Genomic DNA, 20,909 nt, shown 5'->3' on the forward strand with positions numbered 1-20,909 from the left:
GGCACATATGCTTACCAAATGCTGTCAAGATCTGAGTGCATAACATTAAAACAGAAAATGAAATGTGAAAGGTTTTCAGAAAATAAAAACAAAAACTTAAGGTTAATAGAAGCAAAAAAAAAATAACTCGATCAAATCATACATGGGTGTTATGTTTTAAGTGCTGATAGCAGTTCTTACAACTTACTGTAAATTTAGCGAACATTCAGGATGGCAATATATACAGTAAAATCTAGTCTGGACACCATGAACTGAACATGGGTGACGAATTGGACATAGGCTGCGTGGAGGCTCCCTATGCACCACCTGAAGAATCTGCTGAGTAAAGGAACCATGCCAATAGGACTGCAGGAAGAGTATCCACCTATTTCGCAGCAAACTTTTTAAAAAGCGAGTCACCTCTATACAATTCATATGCCAAATAAACAAAATAAAAAGTGCAAGTCACAGAATGAGTCACAAAGCTTAAAAACTTGAGAAATCATAATAACGAATCCCTTCCTTTCACTGATGCGCAAAGCTGACTTGGAAAGCTGAAGTGACTTGCCCAAGGGCACGTGCAGATATTAAGTAGGGCACATTTCTTGGCAAGTGCTGCATGTACTTACTATAAAATACTAGATCTGTATTCCCTAACAGATATGACTATCTAGGTTCTAGACATAGCCATTGTATTCAGTGAATTCTTTTTGAACATTAACTGTTTCATATTATGAATATAAAAAAAAAAGAATGACCTTAAAAGAGGAAGCCCCAAAACAGCAGACACAGTGAAAGCAGCACACAGGATGGTGGATTCGACTGTCCACTGTGTGGCTGAAGGAGACCTGACCCCATGAGCAATTCTCTTTTATGGTGCCTCCAGGGCAAAATCGTCCCAGTGCAGGTGCTAACCTATGTAGTCACCTGCTGGGAATGCACTGGTAGGGACAGTGTAGCCTTTCTGGAAAACATTATACTACCATGCAGAAGGGAAGGAGGAAGAGAAGGGAATTCTAAAGATATGACAGTCACTCGCCTTGAACTCCAAGCTTTGGAAGGCCACTATGAATAAGAACTGAGTAGGGCCAGACTTTGCTTTTAAAACAGGGAAAGCTGTGCTCACATCAAAGTGCAGTGGTCTAAAGTCTGAAATCCTCAAAACTCTGTTCATCTAATAAAAATTACAGCCAAGTTAAATTAAGCTTCCAGAAGGTTTGCATGGAACCTGTCTAGTTAGCCATGAACATAACAAGTGATTTTGTATGTCAACACTTCTACTGTTCTAAAGAACTTGTGAGAACTCAATACTGTACCTTTAAACAATTTGCAAAATGATTATAGCTACAATACGTGTATGATTGATCCAGTGCCTATGGAAAAAAAGATTTTTCATAAGCCATGTTTATAAATACCAAAAGAGTAATCACGTTTATCCACCTTTGCATTTTCTTCTAGGGATGAAGTCTGAAAAAGAAAGTAAGTCCCAAAGAAGAACACTGTCCCTTCAAATGCAGCCAGTAATGTCCAATATAAGAAGGGGCCCAACTGCAGCATGGCATTGCCAGAAATTTTCCTATTGAGAAATAAAAAAAAAATACAGGTTAATGAATCTCTGTAGTCTGTTTATTTAAAGATACAGTGACATGCCAAGAGTGCATATGGAGTTTGACCCTAGTGTAATGAAAGGAGCTATCCCTGAGGGATCGAAACGTCAGAGTGAGCTACAAGTTTATTTTTGTGTAATCACCTCCTGATTTTGATATTGGAGCAAACTGTCTGAGAACTTCTAAGTTAAAGTTTTGGCCACCTGACAACAATAACATTGCTACTAATGAGCCCCCATTTATTGAGCAATCATGTCAGAAAACTGGGTTCAGAGTTTTATATACATAGTCCATTTTTATCGATATAAAAATCACACGACATAGTTTTACCAATCTTATCTATAAATAATAAGCCTCAAAAAAGTGTATCCTAATGCTTCCCAATCTTTGATGCACCTGGGGATCTTTGAACACACTGATGCATGGCTCCCAAAGTCATTCTGATTTAATTGGCATGAAGCTAACCTGGGCACCAGGATATTTTTAAAGCTCCCCAGGTGATTCTCTCATTTGGGAATCATCAGTGTAGCAGCACACCAGAGTTCACTCATTCAGGGAGGGGCAGACCTAGCATACGGTCCTAGATTTACTTGACTCCAGATCATAGATCCTCAAATAAGCTACCTCCACTTTCCAACTATAGTTGTTAAAATATTTCTTTTAATCATGATTTCTTCCTGGGAATTTAACCTTGTTTGGTCTTGGGATGCCCTTTATATCTTTCAATTGAGTCAAATCACATGTTTGAAGCTGTACAGTCATGCTCTGATGAATGGAAGGTGGATAGATCAAAAGTTTAAAATCTGTCAAAAAGTAACACAATCTTGTCAGTACAAGTCAGAATATTATATGAGGCTACCAATTCTAATGGAGCAGAGCTACAGATAGAAGATGGATTTGTGCACGATTTTTTTTGGAGTCTATTTCAAATTACCCTTGACATTTATCAAAAGCTATCTAATGCCTCAAAAGCAGCACACCAGTCCTCAATACTACCAAGAATGTCACTGGGCTGTATGGAATAAGAAATACCCTTGTAATGTAAGTGCAACTGATCCTCATTCAGCTAATACTGAGTACTGTGGGCTTTCCTGAAAAGGTGGTAAGTCCACAACTTTAAAAAAAATATTTTATTGATTATGCCATTACAGTTGTCCTATTCCCCCCCTTCATTCCTCTCTACCCTGCTCACCCCTCCCCCACCATTCCCCCACCTTTCGTTTATGTCCATGTGTCTCAAGTTCTTTAGATTCTATATTTCCCTTACTATTCTTGCCCTCCCCCCTATTTTCTATCTACCGTCTATGCTACTTATTCTCTGTACCTTCTCCCCCCTTCTCCTCCTCCCACTCCCCTGTTGCTAACCCTCCATGTGATCTCCATTTCTATGGTTCTGCTCCTGATCTAGCTGTCCTCTTAGTTTGCTTTTGTTTTAGGTGTGGTTGTTAATAACTGTGAGTGTGCTGTCCTTTCACTGTTCATCTTTTTTATCTTCTTTTTCTTAGTTAAGTCCCTTTAACATTTCATATCATAAGGCCTTGGTGATGATGAACTCCTTGAACTTGACCTTATCTGAGAAGCACTTTATCTGTCCTTGCATTCTAAATTATAGCTTTGCTGGATAGAGCAATCTTGGTTGTAGGTCTTTGGTTTTCATGACTTGGAATACTTCTTTCCAGCCCCTTCTTGCCTGGAAGGTCTCTTTTGAGAAATCTGCTGACAGTCTGATGGAAACTCCTTTGTAGATGACAGTCCCCTTATCTCTTGCTGCTTCTAGGATTCTTTCCTTCATTTTAACCTTGGGTAATGTAATGATGATGTGCCTTGGTGTGTTCCTTCTTGGGTCCAACTTCTTTGGGACTCTCTGAGCTTCCTGGATTTTCTGGAAGTCTATTTCCTTTGCCAGATTGGAGAAGTTCTCCTTTATTATTTGTTCAAATAAGTTTTCCACTCATGGTTGTTCCTCTTCCCCTTCTGGTACCCCTATAATTCAGATATTGGAGCATTTAAAGATGTCCTGGAGGTTCCTAAGTCTCTCCTCATTTTTTTGAATTCTTGTTTCTTCATCCTTTTCTGTTTGGTCATTTTTTTCCTCCTTCTGGTCCACTCCCTTGATTTGAGTCCTAGTTTCCTTTCCATCACTATTGGTTTCCTGTGCATTTCCCTTCATTTCAATTAATTTAGCCTTCATTTGTTCTTCTAAACTAAAAAAAACCAGTGCTGTGAGCATCCTGATCACCAGTGTTTTGAACTGTGCATCTGAAAGGTTGGCTATCTCTTGGTCACTTAGAATTATTGGCTCTGGAGCTTTGAGCTCTTCTTGAGCCATAATGTTTTGGTCTTTTTGCACTTGTTATGTATGAGGGGTGGAGCCTTAGGTGTTCACCAGGGTGGGGTGACCCAGGTCGCTGGGTTGTGATGCTATATGCGCGGACAGGGTCAGAGAGGGGCAATGGCATTTGTTCTGCTCTCTCTCATATTTCTGTCCCCTCTGGTGCTTCCCACAAGCAACTTGGGCCCTCCTGGTGCTGGTTCCAAGATGTGTGGGCTTGTACACCCTCCAGGACCCTGTGGGTTGCTCCAACGAACTCTCTGTGAGCCTAGGAGCCTCTCCCAGCACCTCAACCTCGAAAGTCTTTCCAATTGGTGCTTTCAGGCTCTAATTCCCGTTGCTGGGGCCCTAGCCTGAGCGGTCTGTCTCACTGTTCACTCCTTTGCTTGGTTTATATGCGCTCAAATGTGTGACCGTGGTCAGCCAGCCGCCCTGAGCCCTCACTGGGTCCACCCATTGCCACACCGTGCCTGGTATCCACCAACCACCGCCTGCGCGCCTGGGTTGGTCCACCGATCTTTCCTGCCCGACCCTACTCTGCCGCTGACTCTGCCCCTCTTACTGGTCTGGCTGAATGCTTTGTTGTTGTTGGACTTCCCTACAGTTCAATTTTCTGTGTTTTGGCTGCATTTTTTATTACTAAAACTTTGTCTTTAAACTTGGTTGTGTGAGGAGGCACAGTGTTTCCACCTACTCCTCCATCTTGGCCAGAAGTCCACAACTTTTCCTTAGTAACATTTCTAGGTACATGAAGGTATCTGAAATTCCAGGGATGCATAAAGCAATGCACTGCTGTTTGCCTTAGAAAAACTGCAGGAGGAAAGAGGTAGCTGCTTCCCAGAAACAAGCTCTCCTCACAACCACTAAGTCAGATTCCCAAGACAAATGGGAGCCACAGGGGTGGCACCTTCCCAAAGATCCTTGCAGGAACTGCCCAGAAACTGCCAGCCAATGAGGCTTTTCAGAGTCACTGTCTTGGGCTAAGGCAAAAGTGGTTCCTGTGTTTCCAGACCTTCTCTGGGAGTTACACTACATACTGTGGGAAGACGGATGGGAGCATCATAGTGTATTGGGTTTTATGTGAGGCTTTTCAGCTGCATTCAGGTAAATGGCCAAGCTGCCGGAAACAGAATATGACAGCCAACATGCAGGAGAACATGAGAGAGAATATAGATCTGGGGAGCAGCTGACTAGCAGCACAGGCCCGAGCACCTCCACAGGATGGGGGGGTAGCTAGTAGATGAGGACCTTTCTTTTGCCTTTTAAAGCTGTAGAAGAAAGAAACTATGCCTCTTCCCTCTATAAAAAAAACTAGTTTACTTTTAACATTTCTCTTAAAAATACGGAACTATCTAATTATGGTTTCCTTGTTTCACATCAGAATGTATGGGAAATGCCTAAGTCAGTAAGTCCCTGATGGTGAAATCTAAAATCTGCTACACAACTGCAGAGACAGGCACATATGAAGGTGAGGGCTTCATATTTACAAAGGAACACTTGGAGTGCTGGAGCAATCTACAGTGACAGGCCAAGGGCAGTGTCTCGTCAGAGTAGGCAAGAAGGGAAACAGAATTTTGGGCTGGGCAACAGGTATGTCATGGCTTTCATTTCTGCATCAGATGTGGCAAGTATACCCTCTCTGCAAAACTGTTTAATAGTTCATGACCTATACTTGCTGTTCAGTAAAACTTCCTGAAAACCCATACAATAATTTGTACACAACAGTTGTCTTTAGCTTTTCAACATTCTTAATGTACAAAAGTGCTTGATACAACCCTGAAGTGGAGGAGGGTGTTAGAATAAGATCAAATAGCTACCATCTATTGAAAACTTACTATGTGCCAGGCACTGTTTTTTTTAAAGAGACATTTGCAATTATTTTATTTACTTACTTATTTACTTAAGTTATTTACTTTTTAGAAAGGGGGAGGGAGAAGGGAGAAAGAGGAGAGAAACATCAGTGTACAAGAGATACATTGATTAGTTGCCTCTCACATGCCCCCAACTGGGGACCTGGCTTACAACCCAGGCATGTGCCCTGACCAGGAATCAAACCAGCAACCAGCACTCAATCCAGTGAGCTGCACCATCCAGGGCCAGGCACTGGTTTTTTTTTTTTTTTAAGTTCTTTTATGTGTAGTCACTTGTGTAATCCTCATAAAACCATTGTGAATTAGGCGCTACTGTTACCTAGATTTCACCAAAGATGAAATTGAGGCACATCTTAGTCCAGTAACCTGTGCAAGGTCACATAGTTAGAGAGTGGCAGAGCCAGGACTGGCACTCAGGCCATCAGCTTGAGCTCTTGCTAGGACTGAATGGGAGGGATTCTGCTCACTGCAGCCCAACCCCACTCCAAGCAGGGCAATAGCACTGTTGGCCCCCACTTTAGTTGTTGACAGAAGATGGATCACACTGTTGGCTCAGTGCTGAAAAAGCACCAGCCTGGTGATAGGAGCACAAGGCTGGTCACCAGGAAGACTGAATTCTGAGTTTGGCTTGGCCTTCAGTTATACAGGTGTCCTTAGGAAAGTGATTACTGCATCCTGGTTCCTCATTTTTAAAATAAGAGTATGGGAGCCCTGGTTGGTGTGGCACAGTGGACTGGGCACCAGCCTACAAGTGGAAGGGTCACTGGTTTGATTCCCGGTCAGGGCACAATGCCTGAGTTGCGGGCCAGGTCCCCAGTGGGGGCATGGGAGAGGCAACTGATTGATGTTTCTCTCACACATTGATGTTTCTCTCCCCTTTCTCCTTCCCTTTTCTCTACAAAATAAATAAAATCTTTAAAAAAATGACAGTATGGGAGATGATGCTCTGCAAGATTTCCACCAAGGTTTTTATGATTCCCCTCTAGATCTCACTATCCCTTTGCAGCAAATATAGGGAAAGAAAGAACATGTTAAACAATGCCATCAACAAACTCTTAGATCAGGGGAAACTCTATGAGACAAATGATCCAGTTTCATCAACAAAAATTGCCAGGTTAACCTCAAGAAGCATGTTAACCAACTGTAAAATATGTGCCTTCTATCCTGATTCAAACAAGCATGCTATTCAAAGAAATGAGCCAGTTGGAGAAATTTGAACATTGGCTGAATATCTGATATTATGGACTTGTAAAACTTAAAGATATGATAGGCAGTGTTATTTTTTAAGTCTTTATGTTGAAAGCATACGCTATTTTATACAATGTTGGGTATTTGCTTCAAAATAAGTCTGTGATAGAGAAGACAGGGTTATTAATGAAAAAGAATTGGCTCTGAGTTGATAATTGGTGAAGCTGAGTGGGGAGGACAAGTAAATTCACTATATTAATAATATTTTTGCTATTTCTGTGCATATTTGAACATTTCCTTTAAAAATGCTGATGCTATATTTTATAAGTCTAGTTAAGGGTCTCAATTACTAAATGCGAATTTTATGAGTCACACTGGTCAAAGAAATCCCTTAATTTGTATACCTTCACTTCCTACATGTCAACCACCCATGTCTCTCATCTGCGTTTGCTGTCCACTATTTAGCAATGCTTATTATCTGCTGTAAATTAACATCTTCATCCCTAGCTTCAGGCTTTACTTATAAAAAATGCAATAAAAGTACAGGTTAAGCAACTGGGGCTAGTTAGTGCTGAGTCCCCCCATCCATACAGACATGTGTGCATTTCCAATAGACACACAATGAATATAATGGCTTGATGAATTATTCTCTTCAACAAAAAGTTTTAGAATGGGGATAACAAAGGGAGAGAGGCTAGGTTTCAAGGGGTAGTTTACAAGAGAAAGCCTAACATAGCATCGTCAGTTCAATCCATTATAGGTAGGAATAAATATTGTAAACTAACAAAGATCTTTGTGTGAGGCTTTTTATTTTGTAGTTAAAATACTGTCTTCCTTTAAGACTCCAGAACTCTATGACAATGTAGGTTCAAATTTTAGGAATTAATAATTTTGAAGTAAATGGTTCACATACATTCGAGTAAAGGACCTATATACCTAGGAAATAGGAGTAGATCATTTTCCTGTCGAACGGAACAGAACCAGGTGATCAAACCAGGTGAGGAGTGTGTGTCCTTCCCACCTTCATATGAAGTGAAACCCACAACCCTGTAAGTCTGAGGGGGTTTTAACTGTAATGTTCCACTTACATATACAATCGGGGATCTGAGGTCAGAGTGTCAATATTGATGTGTTGTTCCAGTAGACTATAAGCCAGGATGGGCAAGGATGTGAAGCAGATATTGTACATTGTAAGGTAAGCAGCATCATACAGTGGCTGAAATGGTAACAAAGGAGAAAGAAATGTACTGTAATAATCATCTTCAAGATGATATTTACGTGTTTGAAAAAAAAACCACAACCAAGACTATTATTTTCACTTTTTGTAATGACAAAGGAAGTTAACAAATTATTTTGAAATTATATTACTTTTAAATTACAGTTGACAATATTGTATTAATTTCAGGTGTACCATCCAATGATTAAACATTTATATAATTTACAAAACGATCACCCCAATACATCTAGTACCCATCTGATACCACACATACTTATTACAATATTATGAATTATATTCCCTATGCTGTACTTTGCATCTCCATGACTATTCTGTAACTACTAATTTGTACTTTTCCATCCCTTCCTCTTTTTCATCCAGCACCCCTCAATCTGAAAACTGTCAAAACGTTCTCTGTATCTATCATTTTATTTGTTTTGCTTGTTTATTTTGTTTTTTAGATTCTACATATAAGTGAAATCATATGGTATTTGTCTGTCTTTCTCTGACTGTTTCACTCATCATAATACCCTTTACGTTCATCCACGTCACTGTAGAAGGCAAGATTCCATTCTTTATTATGGCTGAGTCATATTCCACTGTATGTATGGACCAGTTCTTTATCCACTCATCTACTGTTGGGCACTAGGACTGCTTCTGTACCTTGGCTGTTGTAAATAATGCTGCAATAAACATATGGTTGCACACGTCTTTTCAATTTGGTGTCTTGAGTTTCTTTGGATAAATATCCAGCCCTGGCTGCTGTGGCTCAGTGGACTGAGTGCTGGTCTGTGAACTGAAAGGTTATTGGTTCCATTCCCACTCTGTGTACATGCTTGAGTTATGGGCCAGGTTCACGGTTGGGAGCATGCAAGAAGCAATCAATCAATGTGTCTCTCACACACTGATGTTTCTCTCTCCCTCTCCCTCCTTCCTCTCTCTCTAAAAAATAAATACAGTTAAAAAAATATCCAGAAGTGGAACTGCTCAGTCCTTCTTTGTCTCTTACTAGTCTATTTTGTCTGGTGTAAGTATTGCTACCCCAGCTTTTTTTTTTTTTGCTACTTCCATTTTCATGAAATATTTTTCCCATTTCTTTACTTTCAGTCTGTGTATCTTTCTACCTGAAGTGAGTCTCCTATAGACAGCATATGTAGGGTCTTATTTTCTTATCCATTCAGCCACCCTATGCCTTTTGATTGGAGCACTTAGTCATATGCATTTAATCACATGCAGGGTAATTGTTGATACCCTGGCCAAATGGCTCAGTTGGGTAGAGCATCATCCCTTACACCAAAAGATTGTGGGTTCAATTCCTGGTCAGGGCATATACCTAGGTTGAAGGTTCAATCCCTGGTTGGGTTATGTATGTGAGGCTACCAATTAATATTTCTCTCTCACACATCAATGGTCTCCCCTCACCCAGTTTTCCTCCAAAATCAATAAATATAACCACGGGTGAGGATTTAAAAAAAATAAGTTGTTGAAAGATACATATTTATTACCATTTTATTATTCAGATTTTTTATCTTTTTTCTCTTTGTAAAGAAAGTTTTATAAATAAGGTCAGTCTAACTGGTAACTACAGAAAAAAAAACTAACATATTGTGATGGGTTGTATCAATATACTCCCCCTTTTAATAGAATCTTATTCAGAATGTTTACATGCTACTGGCTCTATTTCTAATAAGTATTAATAACTTTCAAAAGACTTTTCAGCTAATAAAGGCCAGTTAAGTATAAGTCAGGAGCTTCTCAGGGAAATTAAATACAGGCAGTGGCTAACCTGTGTCACAGTTTTGTTTGTTTAATATTTTTAAAAACATTTCACTATTTATTTTCAGAGAGAGGGGAAGGGAGGGAGAAAGAGAGGGAGAGAAATATCAATGTGTGGCTGGCTCTCACATGCCCCTACTGGGGACCTGGCCTGCAATCCACGCATGTGCCCTTACTGGGAATCGAATTGGTGATGTTTGGTTCACAGGCCCACACTCAATCCACTGAGCTATACCAGCCAGGGCTATTTAATATTTTATGTGGCTTTAAATATCTCCTTCTTCAGGATTATTTATAAGAGCAAATATGGCCATTTACTACAGATTAAATAAATGTATTCACAAAGCCAAAGCTAAATATATGTATACATGGTATGACTTTCAACTCTTTCTTGTCATGAATTGCCTAGGCTGTAGACCGAATTTTCCAACTGTCTGCTGGCTGTTCCATAGGCACCTGCAGCTCAAAATGTCTAAAACCAAACACATTAACTTTCCCCTTCAATTTGCTTTCTCCTGTGTTTCCTACTGCAGTGAGTGGCCCCACAGTATCTGCAATCCTAATGTCTACCTTGGTGCCTGGTACTACTAATGTGCTCAAAAAATATTTTGAAATGAGTGATTTTCTTCCTACCTAACTAGCAACTCCTTCTCAGTCTCCTATTCTTCCTGAGCCCTTAGTTGGAGTGTTGCAGAACTCAGTGTTTGGAACTTTTATTTCTACTCACTCTCTAGGTGACCTCATTCAGTCCTGTGATTTTATTTTTTTTTAATTTAATTCATTTTAATACGTTTTAGTTTTTTTAAATTATTTTACTGTTGTTCAATTATAGTTGTCTGCATTTACTCCCCCTCCACCCCCTCCAAACCCACCTCCCTCCCTTGCTTCCACCCTCCCCCTTGGTTTTGTCCATGTGTCCTTTATAGTAGTTCCTGAAAACCCTTCTCCCCTCTGTCCCCTCCCCCTCCCCTCCAGTTACTGTCAGTATGTTCTTAATTTCAGTGTCTCTGGTTATATTTTGTTTGCTTGTTTGCTTTGTTGATTAGGTTCCATTTATAGGTGAGATCGTATGGTATTTGTTTTTCACTGCCTGGCTTATTTCACTCAGCATAATGCTCTCCAGTTCCATCCATGCTGTCACAAAAAGTAGGAGTCCTGTGATTTTAATATTAGTTGTTCATGGCGAATTCCCCCATATCTATCTCCAGCCAGGCCTGTCCCTGTATATGCAATACCCACTTGAAATCTCCTCCTGGGTGTCTACTGTATTTCAAAATTATGCCCAGAACTGGACACCTGACCTGTCCTCACGTCAAAGTCTTGAGGACACCTGACCTGCTCCTCTTGAATTCTTGCCCATCTCAGGAAAGGGCAACTAAATCTTATGATTAAGAACCAAAATCTTGGATTCGCCTTTGACTATTCCTTTCCCCACTTCACATCTAATCCATTAAAAAGTGTTTATTGGCTCTATCTTCAAATATATTCAGAACCAGAACACTTCTGGACACCTCCACTATTACCACCCCACAAGCCTCCTAAATGGTTTCCCTGCTTCTCCCTTTGACCTAAAGTCTATTCTAAGCCCTGAGCAGATCTATTAGAAATTAAGTCAAATCAACTCATCACTTTTTTTCAAGGTCTCAATGTAAAAAAAAAAAAGAACATTTCTGGGGTGGTTATAAAGCCATTCTTGAACTGGCTTCTCCTATCTGTCTGACCTCGCTTCTAACCTTTGTGTTCCTTGTTCATTCTACTCTAGCGGCAGTGGCTTCTTCACCATACCTCTAACATGTCAGGTACATCCCTCCCTGACTTAAGACGTTCCTTGAACTGGTTGTTGGCCCACCTGGAACATCTTTCCTATAGATAGTACTTCCTCATTCCCCTTAAATCTCAGGCCAAATGTCACCTTCTCAGGGAGACCATCCTTGATTTAACTTGCCACTCCATCTCTCAGAGACACATTTCCTCCCTTTATCCTGTTTTTTTTTTCTATACCAGCAATCACCTGCTAACTTACGTTGTAAGTTTATTATCTTTACTATTTCCTCACGCTAGGACTTAAGCTCCATGAGGGCAGGGATTTTTATTTATTTTGTGACAGCTGTAGCCTGAGAAAAAGCAAAGCAGCCCCTGTCATCACAGAGCTGGCTTAGCGCCCACAGCTAGTCAGCAGTGTTCTCCTGCCAAACAGGCACAATTTCATAGCACTGCAATATCAGACAAGGACATTCTGTGACTATGATGAACCAAAGGAGAAATAAGACAACTCCACAATCACACCTGATACAAAGAATGAATACTGTCCAAATCATAGACAATGACTAACATCTCCATTCTGGCTAATATGAGTGACTATTGCTTCTTGACCGATGACAGCATTAGCCACCTTCTGGTCTTCATTCCTCCTGGATAAGATTTATAAAATACTCAGCCATTAAATTAACCCTGCTTACCAAGATCACCTCGTCCAGAGGAAGGCCGTATTTCTTAAATACCTCTCCAAATTACCTAACTCCAACCAAATCTTATAAGACTTTCCTAACATTCTCTTTCTGAGAAGCCCCACTATTCCTCATGGTGTATATTCTTTCTTATTGCATCCAGTAATAAACTGAATTTGATCAACTACAAGTGTGTTCCTGGTGGTGTCTGGCTAGAGGGCTTTGACAATCTCAAGCTCTTAGAACTTGGCATATAAAAAGTATTTCAATATTTATTGAATGAATGAGTAGAGACTGGAAGTTATAACACATTTGTGAAAAACTGATCTGACGTTTAAAATTTTTCTTTATGGAAAAAAATCAGGGTATTCTCTGAACCTCATTTTGATGAAAATATTTACTGAGTTCAACATTTTTCTACACTGTGCTAAATGTGGTCATAGAACCATTACCTGTGGCCTGAATAAATAATGTCCCATATTCACTTGTATTTTCACACATATAAATGTTCTCTGATTAATAAAATGTATTTTTAAAGATATTATTTTTTTTATTTTTAGAGAGAGGGGAAGGGAGGGGAAAAGAGGAAGAGAAACATCAGTGTGTGGTTGCCTCTCGCGTGCTCCCAACTGGGGACCTGGCCTGCAACCCAGGCATGTGCCCTGACTGGGAATTGAACTGGTGACCCTTTGGTTCACAGGCCAGTGGCTCAATCCACTGAGCCACACCAGCTGGGGCTAAAATGCATTTAAATGTGACATATGTTAACACAATTATGTATTTTCAAACAATGGCTACTAAAGATACATGTACTATCATACTGGGAGTTGTTTCAAAAATGGTGAGAATAATCTGAATAGAGCCTTAGTTCTTTCATTAGTTCACTTCAAAAACGTTTACTGAGTGCTTACTAAGTGACCAGTACTGGGGACCGAGAAGATTCATGCCCTTGTCTGCCAAGGCACACAAATCAGAGAGGAGAAGGCAGAGTCTGGAGTGTACAAAGAGCTGGGGGAGCCCAGAGGAAGGGATAACACTGGCCTCCAGCAGAGACAAAGCAAGATAATGTGCACGCAAAATTCTCCATGAAGTTAAAAAATATGGCTTTACATAGAACACGGAGATACTTCCCATACAAAGATTTAAACTCAGCAAAAATATTCTACTGAATTACAAAGTACTCCCCAAAGGGGGTTACATTCCTTTTTATTCTCAAGAGAAAGGACTAGTCTGCTGGCATATAACACTATATTTTCATCGGAAACTATCCATTTTCGCTAATGAGAAAATTGAAAAAATAACTCAGACTGATTGGTGTGTAATTTAGTCTTGAATTTCATTCAAACAAAAGAAGCATCAATCTACTTTTGTTCCATTATGGTACTTTGAGGTTACATGAAAGAGAACTGTAATTCTTAGATGCATAATTAGAGAAGATAGAATGTCTTCAAAACAAACAACAGGTTTACTTGACAATACTCTTTGTTAAACCTGTTACAAATTTTTCTTTTCATAAAGAAAAAAGATCAGTACTTTTCTAGCTTTGCTAAATTAAGGGCTGCCTTTTGCGTAAAGGATCAGAATCCTGATCACATTTCCATATTTTCCATAGCTCCCTCTCCATGTTCCGGGTTGAAGAGAAGACCTGATGTGGACCTAAGATGAAAAGGACTGACTGACTACCTGTAAGTATTCCAAAGATATTTGCAATCAAGGTTGCTACATTCAGCAGAAGCACCAGGCCGAATTCAGAACTAATGATATTATACATTAGGTTACCACCTCAGAGACCTTCCTTTTACCTGATAAATTTTTCCCCTAAGTCTTAGGCCCTAAGACATCTGCACAGCTCCCTCATCTCCTTAATATATCTGCCCAAATGTCTCCTCCTCAGAGAGAACTTTCCAAATCAGCTTCTCTAAAATAGTGACTCCCCTCCCCAGTCATACTCTATCGATTTATTATACTTTTTTTACCCCTTCAGAAGAGCACTTATTGGCACCCAATGATACATTTATCTGATTGTTGTCTGTCTTTCCCCCAGCACTATATTGCAAGCTCCACGGGGGTAAGGTTTTTGATCATTGTTATATCCCCAGCACTTAGCCTGGCACACAAGAAATATTTGTTAAATGAATGAACATACCAGTTGAGCAACTGAGGAAGCCAAACATCGACTATCCTATGGAAACCTAGGCAGTTAAGGTAACCTAAGCGGACCCTAGACATCCTCAGGTGGGAATCTCAGCCGGCTTTATTAAGAATAAATCCTTCCTTTCTTCATATAATTTGTGCTTGGTAAATATCCTTTTAAAGGATAAGAAAGGAACAGACTCCTTTCAAAATAAAAACAATGTTTTAACCAGATTAAGCCTATTTTCCTTTAGCATTTCCCTACAATATTTGAAATATCTTGCTCATGCTTGCATTCCTCTAAATGAGGAATTAGAAACATTTTGATCAATAGTAACCTGAATGTGCAAGAAAAGCAGACTCATCAGAATTCACAAAACTCTTTGTAGCTAATGCTATTAGTTTTGAATACAAGAAGGCTGATGGCACCTCCTACAGCTAGATGATTAATTAGTAAAGCATTCTGCTTAACTGGCACCACGTGGCTGATGACATGGCGCTGATGTCAGAGAGAGCACACCAAATGGTGAAGGGGCAAGTTCAAGAGAAAGAGAGCAGTCACCTTCCACTGAGAAGAATACATTCACTTAAAAATACTGCCACGAAATTAGAACAAAATCCCTTCTACCATGAGGAATTAAGCATACCTTGAAGTTTAGAAGCTCAATCTGTAACACCTGTGGTGATGTTAGCAGTAGCTCATCTTGGCAGTATCAATGAACTGCTCACAGATTAACTACGAAAATTTCGGAGTCACTGAGCATTAGAGCTCCTATATTTAGCTGTACTTGCACTAGAAGCAATGCAAAATCCATTTCAGTTGTTAAAGTGAGAAACCTGCTGGCTCATCCCACCACTTAAATATCAGGTTAATATATAGCATATTCTTTATGTAATAAATGTTCAGAAAACAATAAAGGCAGCCCTGACCACATGGCTCAGTTGGTTAGAACATTGTCCCATATACCTAAAGGTTGTGGGTTTAATTCCTAGCCACAACCCATACCTAGGTTATGGGTTCAATCCCCAGTTGGGGTGCATATGGGAGGCAACTGATCAATGTTTCTTTCTCACTGATGTTTCTCTCTAAAATTAATAAATATATCCTCAGGTGAGGATTTTAAAAAAGTAAAAGAAAACAATAGGGGACAGAAACTGCAGAGTTGTTCAAATAATCCAAGATTTTATCCAGGAATTGAAGCTCTGTGGCCAGCTTAAAGGTCAATGTTTTTCTAGAAAATCAAACTGAGAAACTGCAAAGGTGTGAGATTTTTATGTGATGAAATATTAAACTGTGGCATTTGAGGATTATTGGAAAACACTGTATATGCTAATACAAAGACAAAATAAAATATTCTTTTAAAGCTTATCTCAATTCCAACCAAGTATACTAAATAAGTTTAAAAATAAAGTAATAATAAGAACACTGCTAAAGCAAAAACCACAAACATTTGCTATTGTCAAATGTTTGACAATAGGAAGCCAATAATATCAACTGTTGAGCCAAAGAATCCAACAATAAAAACACAAACATCCTTTTACTTCGGTCATACTTCTCTAATAGCTACAATCCAATAAATACTGAAAAAGGTAAATTATTAACAGAAAATGTAAACTACATTATAACAAATAACTAGGGAAACAAACCTGTTGTGAGAATCCACAGAAGAACTGGTACAAAAATTGTGGCAAAATGAAACAAAGGTTCTGGAAAAAAATATGAAGAAAAGGGTTAATGTTTTCACTTAAGTTTCTGAACTAAAACAGGAAACTACTCCAAATACTTTAAAGTCAGTCCTAAGCCCTTCTAATATCAGAATGCATTCAGTCTCTATTCTCAAGTTGTAAGGAAATAACTGGAAAACAAATGACTCATATTGATACCAACTTTTGCCCTACCAAGGCAGAAAAGATCTTACTTTATGAAAACCTCTTGTTATTCTTTGTCTGGGGAAGAAATGTGACCATACAACACAAGTCTCTAATGGTACTGGCTTTTAAAAGCCAATTAGATCTGCAAAATCATTATAAAGTAGAAATGACATAAAGCTGTAAGTATGTGCAGGGGAGGGCAAAATTAAGTTTACAGTTGTTCATAGGGAAAAAGACATGCAGGTAGCTCAGTGGATTGAGCGTGGGCCTGCGAACCAGACAATCATGGTTCGATTCCCAGTCAGGGCGCATTCCTGGGTTGCAGGCAGGTTCCCTGCAGGCCAGTTCCCAGCAGGGGATGCACGAAAGGCAACCATACATTGATGTTTCTCTCTCTCCCTCTCTCCTTTCCTTCCCCTCTAAAGATAAATAAATAAAATCTTTAAAAAAAGACATGTAGGTTATGATTATTACAACTTTATTAACTCTGTGTTTTTACTCATAACTGTAAACCTGCTTTTGCCCAGCCCATATTTTAAGTCAATTGATGCCATTAAAGAGCTAGGAAATTAGTAGAGTGTATGTTGACACTAACACTATCAACTAATGCTTTACTGCTGTTATCACTGCCTCATCAAACAACATATTAATACTGGTTATTTATTCAATGCAAAGATGTCACTGTGGGTAATACAAAAACAAAATGAAACTTCTTATTCCTAAGTGACTTACAATTTAATTGGGAGAATACTGAAAACAGATTTAAAAAGCACAAGCAGAGAATTCACAAGACATTAAGTTTACTAGGTGTGATTCTAAATATTGAAATTAATGTCTTCAGGCCAAACTATCAGAACTAATATTTTCAAATGAGTACTATTCCTCGGGGCAGGCTGTGACCTTGTTTGAGTGTTGCTTGTCCCCTGCTCATGTTGTCTGTGGATTTGTCTTTGGGAAGTGCTTCTAAAAGCCCATTTTTGAGCCATGTCAAAAAACCAGTCTCCTTCTTTCTGTCACACATTCTCATGTAGGTAATTTCCCAGGCTGGGAGACTTAAGGCTGTTTTAAAAAAAACCAGTGCATCCTCAAAGGATGCACATCTTCCAGGCTGAGAATACTTAGGTGAAATATTACAGGCTCTAGAGGATGTCCCAAAAGAAAAGTGCTACCCATGTTTTGAGTAACCCCTACAGCACAGGTGTAAAACACAAGGCTCGTGGGCCAAATGCAGCCCTCCACCTCGTTTTATTTGGCCTGGCACCTTGTTTCTACCTGGTGGCAGCGCTGAGCTCCTTGCCCCTAGGTAAGGGGTAGTTACATTTACACAGTCCTAAAATTATATCCGGCCCTTTGAAGACAACCGCGTGGCTGATGTGGCCCCCTATGAAAATGAGTTTGACACCCCTTCCTAAGGCATCAGAATATGTGTCATAGCTCCAAAGAGCTCATCATCTGGAAGGGCAACATTCAATTGTATGCATCAGTTCTAGCAGAATGCAAACTATCATAGGTAGCATTTCTAGAGTCATACTTTATTTTTTTAAAAGTTCTGATGCTGGAGGAGGCAGTGCTTGCTGGGGGTTATGGGGGTGCTTTGTGGGAAGGAGTGGTCTGACCCTCCCACTAGAATGTAATTTCCATGAGAACAAGGCCTTTGCCTATCTTATTTCATTATGGATTTTCAGGGCCTAAAACAGTGCTTGGCACCTGGTAACACATTCAAACATAATTGTTGATTTAATAGAGAAGTTAACAGTTGAATTAGGTGCTAAAGATGAATCTGATATGTTGACAGCAGAAACCTAGGTAAGGCGTCATATATTTTTTAAACAGATAAGGTAAGACAGGGAGAGACTACGGGTTACCTTGAAAGCCAGACCAATCCTAGACAATGGAGAACAGAGTTTCTGGAATACAGTTGAAAAGTGGTTTGTTGTTTTTGAAAAGTGCCATTTTCCAAACGTTAACCTGGCTGAATTATGCAAAGTAGATTGCATGGAGAAACAGAAAAGCAAGACCTGCCACTGAAGTACTTCAGGGGTGAGGCAATGGCAAACTGAAGATGCAGAAAGGCTTCTTAGATCAGCACAAGAGGGTCAAAAATATTAGAAATCATCTTGGGACAAAGTGCAGCACTAAAAGAGGAATTACCGCTAAGTCAGTAACTAAGAGATAACGGGCACAGAGATCCTATGAAGACAAGTGCGCCACCTACATAAACAATCCCCTCCATTGGGAAACCCTCAATTATTGACTAGGCTAGTAAACATTAGCCATTTGAATGCTTGTTTTGTTTTCCTTAACAGATTATTCCTTCCATCTGGTGGCAATTGAATGAATTGCAGGTCAAAATCTAAAGAGAGGCAAACCAAGCCTCTAGAATTAGGGATCAGATGGTTGGCAGATCTCGATGGCAAATCTTCATGGGCGCTCCTACTGAGGGGAGGTAAGAGGGAATAACAACCCATCTCCATGCAGGGCTGTTAGGTTACTGAGTCTAAGGCCTGATAGCCCATAATTATGATGTTCAGAGTCCTGGAATTAAAGTACAGCTACTGTGGAAATCTTGTTCTGTCACCTCCTAGCTGGCTCCAAAGGCAAGTTATGTAAGGTCTCTGAGCCCTAGATTCTACATATTTGAAGTGGAAATAACACTAACTGACTCATAAAATACTTGTGAGAATTAAATAAGAAAATACTTTTGTCAACCAGTGAATTACATTACACACACTGGGTTAATTATCATTATTGATCACCATCATATTTGGCCTGGATCCCAGTTGATAATGGTTGACAGGGTCTTAGCAAATATGTAAACCTGAGGTCAAGGTTACATATTTTTTGGAAAATATAAAGTTAATAAGACCTGGGTTTCATCACAGAAAACTGACACATAAAAGCAGTTGCTGAGCTTTCCCTCCTATAAAATCTGGGGAAAAAACACCCTAACTGCTTGAATCATTGAAAACTGGCACATTAACTTGACAATATACCTATAAATTGGAATCTAATTAAGATCTTTGGTAAACTGTACTCTCTGGTAGACAAAAATAAGTATGCAGGCTCAGTTTAACGTACTCTGTTGGCGCTAAATGAAAAGCAAGGTGTTGTCAGGGAATCTACCTCAGTTTCCAAACATGAGGGATTGGGATACTACACAATAGCTGTGTTTTAGATCAATATTTAATGTGGTAAAAAATGCTCACAATATATTAAATTAAAAGGGCAAAGTGCAAAACAGTGTGCTTTGGGGCTGACTGCTAATAGGTTTGGGGTTTCTTATTGGAGTGATAGAAATGTCCTGGAATTAGTGGTGATGGCTGCAAGTCACAGTGAATACACTAAAAGCCACTGTACTTTACACTACAGTGAGTTTTATTCTTTGAATCATATCTCAATAAAAAGTGAAAAACTCAGTATATATCGTGTACAAAAATGATGTATATGTACATTAATTTGTATAGACGAAAGAACAAGTCACACAATGTCACCTTTGCTCTCTCTATTGGTATGCATGCACAGAGAACTTCGACAATTTCATTTTAGAAAACAACTTATATATAAAAATATTTGAGAAAAGACACCTGTATAATTCTTTTATTTAGAGAATTAACTCACTAAGGAACATCCTCAGAGAACCTCATCTTGAGGAGAACCATGCGTTTCACGTAATCAAAAAATCAAAATCAGGCAAGATTAGCGAGAAAGGACCCAAAGGGAACACAAATAAAAACTTAACCTGAATATATTACAAATAAAAAACACAACCACACTGAAATGGTAGAAAAGGGGGGGGGGAGTAACTGTGAAAATAGTATTTGACTATACACTCCAAGGCTAAAGACAAACAGAAGTGAACACGGACATATTACTCAAGTCAGTGAGTTTGTTTGTCCCAAGAGTGAGTTAGCAATTTTGAAATTACTTTGAATGTACTCCAGGATTGAGTAAATAAGTAAACATATTGAGGGTAATGAGAACCAGGTTTCTCATCACTGGAGAAAGGAGTCACAAATAAGGAAAAGGGAAGAGTTAGAATGAAGCTTGTGGTGTTGGCTGGCATCAACGATATCAGTATAAACTGAATTCACATACTGGATTTATACTGATACCTTGGCTTCCAACTCCAACACCTATACATATTTCCCAGTTCTGTCCACTGAGAAGACCTAGAACCAAAGCCAGCTCAGCAGCATTGAGTACATTTAGCACCCAGATCTTGATTTTTTTATTTAAAAAATGTTTATTGGCTTGAGAGAGAGAGAGAGAGAGTGAGGAGGCAGGAAGAGAGAGGGAGACAAAGGGAAGGAGGGAGTGAGGGAGAGAGACACAGAGAGACATCAGTGCAAAAAAAAAAAAAACACCAAACATCAATTGGTTGCCTCCCATATGTGCAATGACAGGGAATCAAACCTGCAACCTGGGTATGTGCCCTAACCAGGAATCAAACCCCCAACCTTTTGTGTACAGGACAATGCTCCAACTGAG

General features: G+C 39.5%; 1 protein-coding gene across 8 annotated transcripts in view; it reads right to left on the minus strand.

Moving 5' to 3' along the window:
• Positions 1-20,909, minus strand: part of ATP11C (ATPase phospholipid transporting 11C) — a 197,730-nt gene that overhangs the window by 19,077 nt on the left and 157,744 nt on the right. For all 8 annotated transcript variants that reach the window (XR_008391049.1, XM_053662336.1, XM_053662333.1 and 5 more), the window contains 3 exons: positions 16,197-16,256; positions 8,066-8,193; positions 1,420-1,555 (listed from right to left, as the gene is read on the minus strand). Coding sequence is in view for 7 of the 8 variants with exons in the window: in XM_053662336.1 (XP_053518311.1) it covers positions 1,420-1,555; positions 8,066-8,193; positions 16,197-16,256 (324 nt within the window). In the remaining variant the exon portion in view is untranslated. The remainder of the gene's footprint in view (positions 1-1,419; positions 1,556-8,065; positions 8,194-16,196; positions 16,257-20,909) is intronic.

Source organism: Artibeus jamaicensis, unplaced genomic scaffold (genome assembly GCF_021234435.1).
Source record: "Artibeus jamaicensis isolate MK-2021 breed Jamaican fruit bat unplaced genomic scaffold, CSHL_Jam_final contig_240, whole genome shotgun sequence".
Lineage (NCBI taxonomy): Eukaryota > Metazoa > Chordata > Mammalia > Chiroptera > Phyllostomidae > Artibeus > Artibeus jamaicensis.